The sequence below is a fragment of the Pelobates fuscus genome, chromosome 4, assembly GCF_036172605.1.
Source record: "Pelobates fuscus isolate aPelFus1 chromosome 4, aPelFus1.pri, whole genome shotgun sequence".
NCBI lineage: Eukaryota > Metazoa > Chordata > Amphibia > Anura > Pelobatidae > Pelobates > Pelobates fuscus.
The window spans coordinates 255,492,583-255,510,201 of record NC_086320.1 but is presented as its reverse complement, the minus strand read 5'-3'; the positions used below and the strand labels follow the sequence as shown (position 1 = coordinate 255,510,201).

The 17,619-nt window shown below is 37.2% G+C and overlaps 1 protein-coding gene across 3 annotated transcripts in view; it reads right to left on the bottom strand.

The window, feature by feature from the left end:
- GOLGA4 (golgin A4) overlaps window positions 1-17,619 on the bottom strand; it is a 151,408-nt gene that overhangs the window by 18,343 nt on the left and 115,446 nt on the right. For all 3 annotated transcript variants that reach the window (XM_063452058.1, XM_063452057.1, XM_063452056.1), the window contains 6 exons: window positions 8,066-8,218; window positions 6,884-6,907; window positions 6,685-6,753; window positions 5,259-5,334; window positions 4,366-4,469; window positions 3,832-3,918 (listed from right to left, as the gene is read on the bottom strand). In XM_063452058.1, coding sequence (XP_063308128.1) covers window positions 3,832-3,918; window positions 4,366-4,469; window positions 5,259-5,334; window positions 6,685-6,753; window positions 6,884-6,907; window positions 8,066-8,218 — 513 coding nt within the window. The remainder of the gene's footprint in view (window positions 1-3,831; window positions 3,919-4,365; window positions 4,470-5,258; window positions 5,335-6,684; window positions 6,754-6,883; window positions 6,908-8,065; window positions 8,219-17,619) is intronic.

Sequence of the window (17,619 nt, the reverse complement as noted above, 5' to 3'; positions counted from 1 at the left end):
AAGAGAAAATAATGAACTCAAAAACGTTAGCCTGTTCAAAGGAAAGACCTGTTCAAAAAGATACACTTTATCAAAAAATTGAATCTGAATAAAACCACTAAATAACCCACACTGACTAGGCTCAAATATATGATGCCCTTGCTTCACTGAAATGCGGACATTTTGATAGTTTGATGTTTTCCCACCAGGGGTACGAGTTACAGTTCCTTTTTTTTTCAGGCAAGCCATAGACAGTATTTCTCCCATTCTCTTTAATATTTTTATTAGTGATATTGCAGATGGTCTTGATGGTAAGGTATGTCTTTTTGTTGATGGTACTAAGATATGTAACATGGTTGATGTTCCAGGAGGGATAAGCCAAATGGCAAATGATTTAGGTAAACTAGAAACATGGTCAGAGATGTGGCAGCTGACATTCAATATGTGCAAGATAATGCATCTTGGACGTATAAACCCAAGGGTAATGTATAGAATATGTGATAGAGTCCTAAGGTCCACATCTGAGGAAAGGGATTTAGGGGTAATTATTTCAGATGACTTAAAGATAGGCAGTCAATGTAATAGAGCAGCAGGAAATGCTAGGCTGTATTGTGAGAGGTATTTGCAGTAGAAAGAGGAAATTGTACAGAACACTGGTGTATTGTACGCAGTACTGGCGACCGTATCTTTAGAAAGATATTGATGCTTTGGAGAGAGTTCAAAGAAGAGCTACAAAACTAGTTTATGGATTACTGGATAAAACTTACAAGAAAAGGTTAAAGGATCTTAACTCTGGCCGCACATGTGCCTTCGGCTCCACTCAGGAGCTGACGTCAAAGGATGAGGAGAGCTACCCAGCGCAGAGGGAGCCCAGCGCTGGATTAAGGTAAGTGCCCTGAGGGTGAGGGGAGGGAGGGAGACCTAAGGACTACATAGTGCCCGGAAAATGAGTTTGTTTTCCTGGCAACATAGTGGTCCTTTAAAAATAATATCAGGAAGTATTACTTTACTGAGAGGGTAGTGGATGCACGAAATAGCCTTTCAGCTGAAGTGGTAAAGGTTAACACAATGAAGGAGTTTAAGCATGCGTGGGATAGGCATAAGGCTATCCTGTTTAAGATAAGGCCAGGGACTCCTGAAAGTATATAGAAAGTTGGGCAGACTAGATGGACCAAATGGTTCTTATCTGCCGTCACATTCTATGTTTCTATTTATTAGAGAGTATCAGTCACAGTTACAAATAGGACTTTCAGAGATTAAGGTTATTATGAAGACTTACAATAAGTTTATATATCTCTCCTTTATATAAACTCCTACTAGCCAGGTTGAATGCTCTTTATGCCATTTGAGAAAGCCTTTTTGGTGAAACGTGTAATGGTGATTTTAAACTGTGTATTTTAGATCAATTAAAGGTTTTTGGTTACTTTACTGTGCCAATTCTCTTTTTATTGTATTTTAATGCACTTCTACTATTTTTACTTTCCTGGCTTTTTATTATTGTTCCTGCACTTAAACAAATCCCAGGTGTGGATCATACCACCAACGCTTTTTTAAAAGAGCAGTATTTTCTGCTCTATACCTGTAAGTATTACTCTAGTTACTTTTACTTACTTTTACCCAATTGAGAGCACTATTGTGGCCTCTTTTTATTTCCCCTGGAGCTTCGGATGACCACACGGCGCTGATAGATGAATTTCCTTTACACATCCCAGCAGCGGGGATTATACCATTGTACGCTCTTCACACCAGAGCAGACTATAGCTCTTTTAAAAGTGAGTTTTCTACCTTCTAATACCATTTTACCCTTTGGATTTTAAACGTACCGCGCTACTTGTTGTTCCTGTATCTCTGTCTTTCACATATGCGAATACCCTGAGACACTAGAACGCACTCCTACTGAAATAACTTTTCATCTATATCCCATCAAGCATTGTTGCTCTAGTGAGACTCTTTTTGACTATTTTACTTTTACGCTGGCGCAGCCCTACCCCATCTTTGTACAGTGAGGGTAGTACTTGATAATAAGTTGCAAAATTAATATCACATCTAAAACAAATACCTAGAGTCCCAAAGTCTATTGAGGTTGAGCAGGTAAGTAAATTCGGCTAGTAATCCAATGTTTTCACCAACTAGCTTACTACTTATAACTGGATTACTAGCCAAATTTACTTACCTTCCGAAGACCCCCTGCTATTCAACCTCAATAGATTTGGGACTCTTGGTATTTGTATTAGATGTGATGTTAATTTTGCAACTTATTATCAAGTACTACCCTCACTGTATTTGGCGCAACCTGTGTTTCTCTCTCTTTTTACTTGTATACTATTTTGGGTTATTAGGGTCCCCACCAGAGTCAGCGCTGTGTCTATCCCCCCCTATTGTTTAATACATTGTTAAAGCTTTAGAAGACAACTGTGATACTTTGTGTCTCACAGTTAGTTTCTATATCCATACTAAACGGTAGACGCCTAAAGGACTAATATGGAATCATGTACAAATATGTTGGAATACAGATTCGGTGATGAAAATAATATAATATAGGTCTGCTTTATCAGCTTTGTAGTATATTCCAATTAAATTCAAAGTAAACAATTCAAAGAATAATAATTGTACCACACCTTTATGAGCAGCTAAATAAATCACCAATAACTTATTGTGTGCACTTACACATTATATACTTGAACCAACATGGATAATTCCATAGTCACACAATATAAAGTTACTTCACTTCAGTAACTCCATCACAGTCCAGAGTGTTACGTTACGTCTCAATTTCATCACTATTTAGTTTATATAAGAAATTTGTTTATTTTTCATATGGTCACACTTTGCCTTATTTTTCCTCACCTTTTCCAGAAAATGTATTTACATCCTGAAGAAGTCCCAATGGACGAAAACCCGTAGGACTTTTTGATTGTTTTATTTTGTTAAAACTTTTGTCTTTTTATTTGTAATCTGCCACCCTGCATGTTTGCCTCCCGAGCTTTCTGTAATTCGCTGAAGCCTGGTTGTGGTGATACGCTACATTTTATCGGCAATCTTTTAAGTGCAATAAATTTGTAATGTTTAATACCATCTACACTATATTCTTTCTTTTTTATTATCCTATGTCATTCAGAAAATTCCTCTGGAGACCATCAATCTTAACCCTATCTGAAAGGGAGACATGCCTGATTATACATCTATCTAGTGAGTTCTCTACCACCCTCACCCTGATATTTATATTGAACAGCCTGCACTATATATTTTTATTTATTTGCAGAAAATCATTCATCAGGTTGTATTTAACCGTTAATATTCACTTCATTTGGTGTTTTTTTTAATATATATTTTAGCCCTTTTTTTGTTTCTACTTTATTCTGAGTGTCTCAAATTTTTTTCCTTAAAGGGTTTGTGTTTTAGAGCATATCGTGATTTTTTTTGTTTGTGTACTATTTAGAGTCATATACCTGAAAAGGCATTTATATTGAATGCAAATCAAAAACATCATCTACAAGAAGTAGACATGAGGTCAACCAGGAATGGCATCCTTCGGATTAAAAAAAAAAGCTGTGTATATTTATTCACTCTTATGGTTTACCATCCGACTACCTCTGGGACGAGTAATAATGATTAATGCAGTAGTACAAAACACCATTCCCTTAAAAGCATTGAATGACCAGATCCAGAACCGAAATACAACTATTTCATATATAGATGTACCGGAATAAGCATATCACTGTTAATTATATGCAATTTACTATAATATTTCTAAGCTACATAATTCTAACTACTAAAAATTCACTTTCTGTTGGGTTTGGAAAGAAAAGCAGTCAGATTGTACATATAGTAGGATCTATGTATGGCTCTTACCACAGGCCTGGCATCCTCTCTATCCAAGATCTTCTGAGCTTGGTCAGCTGGGAACTTCAGAACCGTTGTAATTACTTTTGCCATTGTCTGAGGGCAGCAAAATAGTGTTATTAGTTGTTAGATATAATGCAAATCAAAAGGTTGCAACAAAAACACATTTCAGGCAAGTTATCATGCATAGCAGCAGTATAACTTTGGGTTGATAACACACAAATATATAGGAAATTAAACATTTTGAGAGGTTATTACTTACCATAGAATTTCAAGTAAAAATAACTAATATTTTAACTAGTTTAAACTAAAGCAAAGCACTGGCGTTTTACAGTCAACATATCTGAACTGTTCAAGGAAAATCCTAGCAAGTGATAAGTCACTGCTTGTTAAGTATCTTTTGACTGACTTTACTGTGTGACAAAATTCTTCTTTATCATAAAATGGCTACGACATGAGCACAAAAATACAGTAAGAGTTGTAGAGCTGCTTCTGTTTTGTCCTCAACAGTCCACTGGTTTGTCTCCAAATCAAACCTCATACCTTTGTTTCTCTTCCCATCATGTACTCAAACAGCACCTTTCTCAAGTATTCAAATTCAGTGGGTTCACCATACAAAGAAACATCAGTATATCGATGATTGACATCTGAGAAGAAGAAAAGGCATATGTGTAATTCATGGAAACACATGTATCCCTGCCTATATTGCATTGCCTAAACATGAAAGGAACTAATACGGTTAGAGGAAACACTGACCAGACAACCTTATACTTGCAAAAACAGAATATTCAATTATATAATCTTTAAACTGTAGGGTAATAACTTATTGATCCAAGAATAAATCTGATTGCCATTCGTGGTCAAGAGTGAATTTTTTTTCCCCCTAGTTTGTTGCAAAATGGGAAATGCTTCAAACTGGGGGGGGGGGGGGGGGGGTTGCCTTCTTTTGGACCAACATAAAAAAAAAAAAAACTAATGTGAGGAAGGCTCAACTTGATGGACACATGTCTCTTTTAAGCCTATGTAACTAAGCAAATTCAACACATATAGCTACAGGCAAATTAAACTATGAAATTAAAAAAGTCTTAGTCATTTTATATGACAAAACAAAAGGCATATAAAGGGCCATAAAGATTTAAACATTTAAATATCCAGCAAGTTAAGCTTTGTATGTTTAGATTAATAATTGCTTTTGTGCACTCACCCACATTAAAGAACTTTCTCTAAAACAGGTGCTGATCTCAAAATACATGATCATGTTAACATGACATATTTTCTCATTCAGTAAATATTAAGACAATTATAAATCCTGATGAACGACAACATTTACTTCTGCTCAAGGCTTCCATGTTGGCAGAAATATCAAGGAATAATTCATAGCTTGTAAGTAAACTTACAATAAGAAAAGGTTTAATGATAAACATAGCATTCCTTACCCTTGTAGGGAGTCCCCAGAGGAGTGACAAAGACTCCTTGAGAATAATTTTGTAACTGGTCTTCTAATACGTTAATCTGCACAGATGGAGATGATAAAGATATTCAATTATATTTAACATTAGAAACGAGCTTTGGAAAAAAAAAACATTAATGTATTTTTGAGATGCATTATCAGGCACCATAAGGCACAAGACTTCAAATTCAATACAAAAATATGCACACATTTTAAAGGGTTATGAGGGGTAGGGGGGCGGGGAGGGAAGAGGACCTAACTGACAGCACAGTGACCACGTGTGCTCAATAACAGACTTCTCAGATCGCATGTGTGCGCAATAACCAGCGAGGGGGTGAGGAGGAGGAGACAGGAGTTCTCCTAGTTTTAGAACAGAGGAAGGCAGGAAGGAGCGTCCACATGGAGCAGTAGTGGGATGGAATAGGAAACTTCCACTTGCATGCGTTCTGACTGCAAGGTGAAAATTTTTACATCGGTTACCAGCATGTCCCCGCTGGTGACCAGCAAATATTTGACACTACATGTCCCGGAGTCACGTAAGTAGTGTTTCAAGCTGAAACACTGCACACACATGCTCCTACCACCATGACCACTTCAAATCACTGATGTAATCATAGTGGTTGGAGTAACCCTTTAAGCTTTTGATTAAAGAAGAGAAATGTCAATATTACTATTAACATTGCTCTCAAAAACGCTTTCCTGTTTTGTGAGAGTGTTTTTTTTTTTTTGCTTATTTAATATTTTTAAACATAAAGCTATATATTATAAAAAAATAAAAACAAAGCACAAACTGGGGCCAGTAGGATATACTGAAACGTATTACAGTTTTAGTTAAAGGACCACTATAGTGCCAGGACCACTATTAGTTAAAGGACCACTCTAGGCACCCAGACCACTTCAGCTTCATTGAGCTGAAGTGGTCTGGGTGCCTATAGTGGTCCTTTAACCCCTTAAGGACACATGACATGTGTGACATGTCATAATTCCTTTTTATTCCAGAAGTTTGTTCCTTAAGGGGTTAAGATAATCTAGTCCCAAATTCTTACCCTCATACACAGTAAAACGATTAACACTTGTGAGTGATATTAAAATATAATAGAAAATAGTAATGGAACCCAGGGGAGTCTCTCAGATATTTAGATTCAGACTGTATAAACATGCTCCAATCTTTCTCAAGATACCTTCGTGTTTAAAGAAATGATTTTATTTGCAAATATAAAAAAAAAACTTGGAGGTATTTTTTATAGACATGTATCATGTGATATCAAGTATGTGTGATACCAAGCAATTAAAGAGTTCAACTACCAGTAATGCAAAGTTAAACATTCACTATTGTTACACAATGCCCGGATTTAGAAAGCCAGAAAATATTCCAATACTATACTGGGACTGAGTGACATCAACATTTGTACCTTCTCTTTAAGTTCCTGCTCTTTCAATTTGGCCTCATTTAGCTGCATGGTCTTCTGTGAAATCTGTATCTAAAAACAAACAAATAAGATTCTATAATATGTTGCCAAACTATTATCCACATTCATCAGACAGTGTACATAAGCAATGTGAATGAATTCTTAAGTGTTCGTTCTATTTGCAGTAAAGCAGATTTCCTACCTGAAGATCAATGGACACTGCATCCTGAAACAAAGAAGAAGAAGAAAAAAAAAGGATAAACAACACTTATTTGTTACTTATCATGAATTTAAATTACGTTGTTGTGGTGCCAGGAGTCACCTGAGGGCACACTCTTACCTCAAGGAGTTAAACCATTCAAGAATGGTTTTATCACCAATGTTGTTGCCTTCAGCGCCAATCTCAACAACCACAGGCAACAGCCGACTTCTGAAATTTCAGTTTCAGGAAGCGCAAAGTGTCACCGGGTAGGGAGCGCCCTTGATTGGCTGAGAGCGATCAGCTGAAGTTGTTATGGTGCCTAGAGTGTTCCTTTAACCCCTTAAGGACAGATGACAGATATATTCCGTCATGATTCCCTTTTATTCCAGAAGTTGTGTCCTTAAGGGGTTAAGCAATATCGAGAAGACTGGAAGGACTACAATGGCCATTGGGACCTAGGTATATCTCAAACAATTCAAAAACAGCTTCACTCCTTAGTAAAGGGGTGTTGCTATGGGATTGCTACAACCATAGCAACTATAACAGACTGGAGAGAGATCTGAAGATCAATTATATATTTTTTTTGTTTGTTTGTCTAACAGCAACTCAACTACAACTACCTGATCTACTAAGTTATGCAGTCACATAATGGTACAAATGTTTAATTATTGCTATTATATCATGTCACATCCTTTTAAAAAAAATGTAATTACTATTATGCCTATATGTATCTGACCTGCCCTGAAGAATGTTAACCCCTTAAAGACGGTGGGTGTTCTATGCTGTCCTTAAGGGGCATGTGCTAAACACTAGAGGGCTACATAGAATGTCCCTGCCGTTCCCCAGAGAATGGTCACGATCTTGGGGGCTGCCTGATAGCCCAGGCTATTCCCTTTTGGCAGCAGATTTAGTCCATCAGGGTCAGGTGATCAAAAGCTTGTCTTTGAAATATTATATTAGTCCAATAAAAAAGATGATATTGCATACTGCAATACTATGGTATTTTGTCATCATATATTATATATACATATATATATATATATATATATATATATATACACACATACAATAAAAAACTATTGATAAATACATTTTGCTGTTTTGGTGCTTAAAAAACAAAGTTTTTTTCACATTCAGACATTTGAATTATTATAGCTACATAATCTTAAATGATTTTTGTACCTCATCATTCCGAGATTTATTCTCTTCTTCCTTCCTTGACAGTTCTTCTTCCTTCCTTGACAGTTCTTCTTCCTTCCTTGATAACTCGACCTGCAAATTCTCCAGCTCTTTTTGTAATTCTGTTACCTTTGCAGCCATTTCTTCTTCTCTTGCCTATCAGCAAAACAATGAAAAGGTTGCAATGTCTAATCCATGAAGTAGGTTTTATGATTACATTTTAGTAAAAGTCATTTAATGGAAGAGATGAGACAATTTATATCTAAATGAGCATTGATTTCTATGAATTTAAGAGAAAATCTAATGTGTATGGTATAACTGCTCCATATGAACGATTTATTTTTGGAAAGGTCAGCAATGGTGAAGTTAAATGGAACTTATGGTTTTTTTTTTTCAATTTGACAATTTTTATTAAAAGAGAAAAGTATAGTAGTGTTAAGGGGAAAGGTAACATTCATAGCATTTTCAATGACAGTTCAAAAAGCTTTTCCACTTATGCTGTGTACAGTTATAGAACCTATGATATTCAGTATAAGTGATCAACACATGAAGCCAAAATATATTTTAGTTAGAATTAACATTGTAGGTTTCGAGTAGTTATAGTGCTAGTGCTCAGTTGTTCTTGTGCGGCAATGGCGTCATAATAGTTATAATATGTGTCCAATATGGAGGTTAACATCCTGTTTGGCAGAATGAGAAGAAAGAAAAGAGAAAACAAAGGAAAACACGTACAACTTCTTCATGTATAGGTTCAATATAATGTTGGCATACTTATTTGGTACAGATTCTTTACATGTGGGTGGGTTGCACTTATTTACAAGCAGAGTGCCCTGCCCGTCTGCGACGGGTTTTAAGAAGGCACCCGGCCCAGCGCGGCGCAGCCAAAAGGAGAATTGGCCCGGGCCTGGTCAGCACCACCCATTCTTTGCATAGCTAATTAATATATGAGGCCCTGGTGGTCTGGATGAAGAAATTGAACTTATGTTAACAATATGATCAGATATTCCATTATGAAAGCCTTTCATATAGAAGACCTTCTTAGAAAGCTGGCAGTAGCACCATGGTATATTTCAGCTACCCACATACATTATATGTGACAAAGTACCAGGATTAGATAGGGCAATAAACTGGACAGTATATTTATTGGTTAGACTCCGCTGGGCATCAACCACTAGGGGTGGCGCTACAGCAGTGAAAGACCAACTGAGGTTCCAAGGAGAGACAAGGAGGGCATAACCCCAAAAACACAAATGAAAAAATAGAGAAAACACAAAAAAAACCTAGTCATAATATTTAAACCAAGTGCTACTTCAAAAAATAATAAAATAATAATGATTATTATTTTTTGAAGTAGCACTTGGTTTAAATATTATGACTAGGTAATCGCCTGTTCATTCATGCCACAATTATATACGCTATCCTATTTAAGGAGCATCTGACCATTATGTATAGTTTGGATTAATCTGTTGATATGAAGTGCCTTTGCACTATTAGAGGTAATAATTAAGCGGTAGCCTTAGGGTGGTATACCAAATTCATTAGGATAGCACTGCAGATGTCTACTGAGCCAGACACAATAAAGCTCAGAGTGGATACCTGCCGCTAAGTATAAGCTGGTGATACTTTTATACCACCCAGGGGATTACGGAACATTTGTGTATCTATTTGTATTTTTAACTCACATTTTATTGGGATATCTCAACCTTTGAATTCAGTGCATATAGCATATCCCGACTAGCCTACTGTATATTTCCAGGCAACACAGCTAGTCACATTGGTTGTTTGGCATTGTGACAAGCATTTTGTGTTTTCTCTATTTTTTCAATAAACTGGCCAAGATATGTCCTAAAGATGTGGGAACTAGGGCCAATCAAAATGGAATGCTCAACTCAAAGAGCAGTGGCAGAACTGCAACAACTAATTAAGCAGGGCATGCAATACTAGAATACGTTTATTTTTTGTGTGATGATAGAAAGCAATATAATTGGTCTTAAAGCGACCATCCATAACGTACAACTATGCCATACACATTCTAAAAGCAAACACATATTTCAACTATTCATTTAAACAAATAAATAATTATGACAATGTTCACACACAAAAAAACACAGCAAATATGTTTAAACCGGAATTACATGCCAAAAAACAGAAGAGTACAATACTGAAGAATAAAAAGTTAAGTCACCTTGACATGAGAAAAGCTAAATCAGAAAAACTGCTATAAATTAAACGTTATATGACACTCTCTTTATGTACAGTTAGTACCTTATTAGAAACATTCTTGTAATATATGAAGGAACAGTAGCTTCATAAATTATAATACTGAATACAATCCCTTCCCTGGAACTTACAAACTTGGTAGGAATATGATACAAACATATACACCAATTAAGATATGCAACTTAATTTATTCATACCAGCACCAGGACTGTCTCCTCGGTAAAGTCATTACACCTCCGATGTTAATGCAATGCTTCTGACAGAGACTTCTACACTCTGCTAATCTCCTAGAGAAACACTGACATTTCTCATCAGGTTTTGTTCATTTTATCTTAAATTTACACTTGCCAGCATTATTTTTTAGTAGTAGAGTCTCCCTGGTTTAAACATAGGTCTACAAATAATGTATATAGAAGAGCATAAAATGAAGTCAAACCATGCAAAATGTGTCACTAGTACCTCTTGTGACCAAGTAACAAGGACGACTTTGTTCCAATAAATTGAATAAAGCTTTAGGTGCTTGTTGACAATTCTCTTCAGCTCCTGAAAGGTACATTTTTGCCATGCAACTTTTAAATATGTGATTTATTAGAACTACCATATATACTCGAGTATAAGCCGACCCGAATATAAGCCGAGTGCAGCCTGTGTATGAATGCAGTGTGTGTGTATGAGTGCAGTGTGTGTGTATGAGTGCAGTGCGTGTATGAATGCAGTGCGTGTATGAATGCAGTGCGTGTATGAATGCAGTGCGTGTATGAGTGCAGTGTGTGTATGAGTGCAGTGTGTGTGTGTATGAGTGCAGTGTGTGTGTATGAATGCAGTGTGTGTATGAGTGCAGTGTGTGTGTATGAGTGCAGTGTGTGTGTATGAGTGCAGTGTGTGTGTATGTATGAGTGCAGTGTGTGTGTATGTATGAGTGCAGTGTGTGTGTATGTATGAGTGCAGTGTGTGTGTATGAGTGCAGTGTGTATGAGTGCAGTGTGTGTGTGTGTATGAATGCAGTGTGTGTGTGTGTATGAGTGCAGTGTGTGTGTGTGTGTGTGTGTGTATGAGTGCAGTGTGTGTGTGTGTGTGTGTGTGTATGAGTGCAGTGTGTGTGTGTGTGTGTACAGTGTGTGTATGAGTGCAGTGTGTGTGTATGAGTGCAGTGTGTGTGTGTATGAATGCAGTGTGTGTGTGTATATGAGTGCAGTGTGTGTGTGTGTATGAGTGCAGTGTGTGTGTATGAGTGCAGTGTGTGTGTGTATGAGTGCAGTGTGTGTGTGTTGCAGAGCTTTGGTGGGGGGTGGGCAATTTTATTATTATTTTTTAATTATTTTAATTTTTTTTTATTATTATTTTTTTTTTATTTAATTATTATTTTTTATTTTATTATTATTTTATTTTTTTTCGTCCCCCCTCCCTGCTTGATACATGGCAGGGATGGGGGGCTCTCACTCCCTGATGGTCCAGTGGATGGGTTGTGTAGGAGGGGGGCTGGCAGAGCTGTTACTTACCTCTCCTGCAGCTCCTGTCAGCTCCCTCCTCCTCCGCGCCGGTCCGTGCAGCTCCCAGTGTAAGTCTCGCAGCCGCACTATGACCCTGCGGCTCTCGCGAGACTTACACTGGGAGCTGACAGAGGTGCTGAGCGGACCGGCGCGGCGGCGGAGGGAGCTGACAGGAGCTGCAGGAGAGGTAAGTAAGAGCTCCCTGCCAGCCCCATTGTCTGTATTATGGCAATGTAAATTGCCATAATACAGACAATTGACTCGAGTATAAGCCGAGTTGGGGTTTTTCAGCACAAAAAATGTGCTGAAAAACTCGGCTTATACTCGAGTATATACGGTATCTACATCGGAACAACAGTAAAGTACTTTAAATAAAAAAAAAATGTAAAAAAAAAGGAATTTTAATATATACTATGAAAAGGAAAGGCACAAGGTACAAATTAATTGTTTTACCTATGCAATGCTTAGTGAATATTCCCCTAGACATACAGAGCTATATATATATTAACCTATATATATTAATGCTATGGATGTATTTCAAAATGAGATGTGGATTTAATAACATATATTATTCTGTAACCCACAGATATCTGGACAAGTCTTCCTTGATGGCTCCTTTGGTGTGAGATAGCAAGGGAATCGAGGTGAAGATCTAATTGAAGTCCCACAGGTATAACTAGTATACCTGGATATACCTTGCCTAGAACTCTCACCTGTGGCACCAGAAATTGTCATAGATAAAGGTAAATAAAGGATTAAAACCTGCTCTATTTATGTCCTTCCACGTCTTATAGGATTAAAAACTAAATTCTTTACTTCTGCTTCTGTCGGCAGTTTTCTGCAGCACATTCATGAAATGTAACTTGTGCTTTAACCTTGCAGATAAGACTCAAGTTGTCCTTTTGTTTTCATGTACACATGCGCAGTAGACTAATGCCATTTTATATATACGATGTACGACGCATTAAACCTTTGAATGCTTTTTGATACTCTGACTGGTGTTCATTGAGTATTCCCAGCAGCTGATTTTACACAGAGACAAGGAAAGCAGAAACTTGTTAGTGCATACGTCCATGGCAGTGTAAGGGTTTATGAGACCCTGTGGTGAATTTTTAGCACGGAGGCTCCGTCCGAGGGGGAGGATTGTGATACCTAACAGTGAGTACAAAGATATTGACTTCTTTCTGTCTTTCTTTGTCTACTCATCTGGGTGTCACAGTCTCCTGTCTTGAACCTGTCTTAGTCTAAGAGAGAGATCTGTTAGTTGGACAGAGTCTCTGAGTTTGAGGTTGATAACAGGATCGGCCACTTGCCTCTGTACCAGATTCAATATAGACTTAGGAGTTCTTGATATCTGGCTGTTGAGAAGTGGGAACGGGATAGGCCACCCATCTTGATGTCTAGTTAGTTAGGGAGACTCTAGGTGAGTCTATATATTGATTTATTGTCTGTTTAGTTAGTTAGTAGGGGATTTAAAGTTTGGTACACTTTGTCACCTGGATTCAGTGGAGAAGTTTCTCCTATGTTAAAGAATTATCTGCTTTCCACTGTCTCTTATTTTTAGAGCTCAAGATTTATGACTTGCAGTGCACGTTTTACTGAATGGGGTCTGGTGCATATGTTACAGGAATGTATGCTTTGTGTGCTTGATCCCAATTTAAAAAAAAAAAAAAAAATTACATTGGGACTAGTAATTTATGTTTTCTGTGAAAGAATTTGTAAGCTGAACGAGTGGTTACATTTTAAATTAGACTGGTACATGTTTATGAGACCAGGACTTAGATTAGAAAAACACATCTAGGTATAGTTTCATAAGTCCTGCTATGTGGACAGGGTGAAACACCAAACAGCACACAATATAGTTAACGATTCCATATCCCATGAAATGTATGAAGACCCATATTGCAGCTAATCCTCACTAAAGAAATCATGTATATTACAACTGTTGATGTGTCACCACCCTCCCTTCATGGGGCAGCGGGAGGAAGACAGATCCCTGGTGAAACAGGGGATAAAACAAAAATTTAATTTAACTTAAGGGTATGAAATTAAGAAGTGGCACAATACTAACTCCCCATTTTCTGTTGTTTCATTCTTAAGGGAATACATCCCTCTTGGGTTGTAAAAATGCTTACTACTTATATATCTCTGATTTAATGTGTTCTTTTGAATTGTAAAAGTGGACTAAAATGTTAAAGGAGATTTGCTCCAGGTTCGTGGGGTTTAAAGTTTGGCCAGGGTTGTGGTCTGGATCAGAAAATCACAGACAGAACGGTAGATTCTGCTCTTTTTATATGGGAATTCAACTTTAACCGGTCTAATCAATGGTTTGCCAGAGCGTTAACATGGCATAGAAATAAATGATGAATATCTGAGGCCAGAAAAAATACAGATGACACCAGTTCTGTGTCACCTGGTCCAAATACTTGCTAAATGTTAATTAGGTTGATATAGCATCACCTGAGAGAGATGCGAGAGTGCAATTTGTAAATAAAAGCAGACCGTTTAAATCTAAGGAAAAGCGCGCTGTATAAGGGAACCCCTCTTTTCTAAAACATACTAAGGTGCTTTAAGTATTATAAGGTGATTAAGAAATTACAATTCAACATAGGTAAAAAAGGGGGAAAAAATTGTATACCTTAAAATAATATGCTCTAAATACTACAGCTGTTAGAAGTTTATTCTGTGTGGATGCATTGGCTATATGCTTATGTGTGGTTTGAATGCCCATTGTTAAAGTTGAATATATGAATATATAGAGTGTGCAACATAACTGACAATTAGAATGAGTATTCCTGTTACTATGTTGTTTTTCAAATATATATTTAAATCAGTTTGTCCATCTGTGGATGTAGATAGAAATTTTTATCTAATAGCCTATTGAATAAATGTTTCATGGACTGTTGTATACTATAGCAATTGTTGCCGCTAAAGATTAGTGGGTGTTGGAGTGCAGAGCTTCACTCCAACTGTAATAACAGATTGTGTCAGGGAGTTTTACATTTCACGGTCTCGTACTGTACAGATTTGCCACATTTAAATTCCGTTCTTACCTGTTTAATTGTGCAGGATAAAAAATACAATTAGAAGGAAAATTGTAAGTAAGAGAAAATGTTTCAGGCATGTTTTATAAAAGCTTGAGTTTAGAAATGAAATTAGAGGTTTTTGAATCTTAAAGAATGTTATATCTAAAGTGTTGACTGTCTCTGTAAAGGTGAAATAGTAGTTGCAAATCTGTATATTGCAAGAGCTTGTTCAAAAGAGCTCTGTATTTTGTTTAAAAGTATAAATCCTAATTATGACTGTGTTTTGCCCAAGATAGGAAATGGAGTATAATATTTAATTGGAGTTGTTAGTTTCAGAATGCATTTGTAATCGGATAGCTTTGTCAGTTTGTTAACTGCCCTTTGTAAAAAAAAATAAAAATAAAAAAAAATAATAATATGCCTTGAGCATAGAGTCCTACATTTGGTCTTACTATGTTTTCTCTGAAGGATATAGAGTGTGAACGTTATTTACTTATTTTACTAACTTATTTTGGATTGGTTATGGGTTATCTGCGTATCCAAGAATGTGCTTTTGCATTGGCAACTCTGCTAGAAGTCCATAGTGTGTATCTACTACGTCTGTTGTTTGCTGTTTTGTGGGATGACAACATGAAACATATTGCAATGATTGTGGAGTATGAATTCTTTGTTTTGTAATGAATTCGTGTGCTATGTGTCCTTGTCTGTTGTCTATGAGTTTAAATAGTATAATGAGTAATATTCCAAAGGGTTAAAGTTGTCGAGTTTTAAGCTATTACGTGGTATTATGGGTACTTATTCAGTCTCTGGAGCGGGAGCACTGTAAATGTGCGTCCGCTCAGTAGCTCAGCTAGCCACCTAGACTATGTCCTCATGTTTGTGGTAGTTTTTCTTCTTTTAAATATGGTCTCCTCCTTTACTGTGTTGATTCCCTTTATGTATTTAAATGTTTCTATCATATCCCCCCCCCTATCTCGTCTTTCCTCCAAGCTATACATGTTAAGATCCTTTAACCATTCCTAGTAAGTTGTATCCTGCAATCCATGACCAGTTTAGTAGCCCTTCTCTGAACTCTCTTTAACCCCTTAAGGACACATGACATGTCATGATTCCCTTTTATTCCAGAAGTTTGGTCCTTAAGGGGTTAAAGTATCAATATCCTTCTGAAGATACGGTCTCCAGTACTGCGTACAATACTCCAAGTGAGGTCTCACCAGTGTTCTGTACAATGGCATGAGCACTTCCCTCTTTCTACTGCTAATACCTCTCCCTATAAAACCAAGCATTTCCTGCTGCTCTATTACATTGTCTGCCTACCTTTAAGTCATCAGAAATAATCACCCCTAAATCCTTTTCCTCAGATGTTGAGGTTAGGACTATATCAAATATTCTGTACTCTGCCCTTGGGTTTTTACGTCCAAGATGCATTATCTTGCACTTAGCCACATTAAATGTCAGTTGCCACAACTCTGACCATTTTTCTAGTTTACCTAAATCATTTGCCATTTGGCTTATCCATCCTGGAACATCAACCCTGTTACATATCTTAGTATCATCAGCAAAAATACATGCCTTACCATCAAGACCTTCTGCAATATCACTAATAAAAATATTAAAGAGAATGGGTCCAAGTACAGATCCCTGAGGTACCCCACTGGTGACAAGCCCAAGCTTCGAATATACTCCATTGACTACAACCCTCTGTTGCCTGTCACTCAGCCACTGCCTTACCCATTCAACAATATTGGAATCCAAACTTAAAGATTGCAATTTATTGATAAGTCTTCTATGTGCAACAGTGTCAAAAGCCTTACTGAAATCTAGGTGAGCAATGTCTACTGCACCACCCTGATCTTTTATTTAAAGTTACCCAATCAAAATAAATCAATAAGATTAGTTAATCAGCTTAGAAATCTCTTAAGACCTCCCCCCCCCCCCATCAATCACACATACTCCCTCCAATTACATCCATATTCAATGATAGTCAACATAATCTCCCCCACTAAAACTAACTACCTAAAAAACCATAGTGAATCAAAAAAGTGCTGTGATCCGACGCGTGTTTCGGCACTACTAGAGCGCCTTTTTCCGCGGCATTAATGGGGGCCGCTCACCGTGTCTCTTCATATAGGGCCAGAACCGTAGGTCACATGACCACCGCGGCCAATTACATCTCAGAGGGGCGTGCATTGAGGATGTCACGTCATTCTGCTTAACCCTCCCCCTGTAATTCGCCTCTTTGTATGTGTTACCGCCCTCCTCAGTGTTGCATTGGTGCAAGGGAGAGAGTGGGAGGAGCATGGAGGAAAACCCCCAATGGAAATAATACACATGGGGAGGGGAGCCAAATGCAGAGATCGAACATTTCATACACTAGAGAAACGTAAAAAAGGGGCAGAATCAACCATGTTCCAAATTTACATATACTAATAACATGTTCGATCGATCGTAGACAGGTCCCATATTGATCACAACTGACAGCAGTGGAGCAAACCATATTACTTATTACATTGCTTATCCCCACATAATTGTGACGGTATAGATGGCATTGAAGTACAGGGGCCATATTTGCCTAAGCAGTCCAGGTTACATGTATTCACAATATCAGAGGGCTCTGAATACTAATTATGTATTCATATTTATATATTGTATTGGCCCCTGAATATATGGACCTTTTTACATTGTATAATTGTATTCCGTTACTATGTGTCTGTAGCGATATACAGCCTGTCATGTTTATCAAAGCCATTTAATTTGTTGCCAACTCCACCTAATATATCACCAGAAGAGCTGTCACAAAATTTACTTTAAATAATTCATT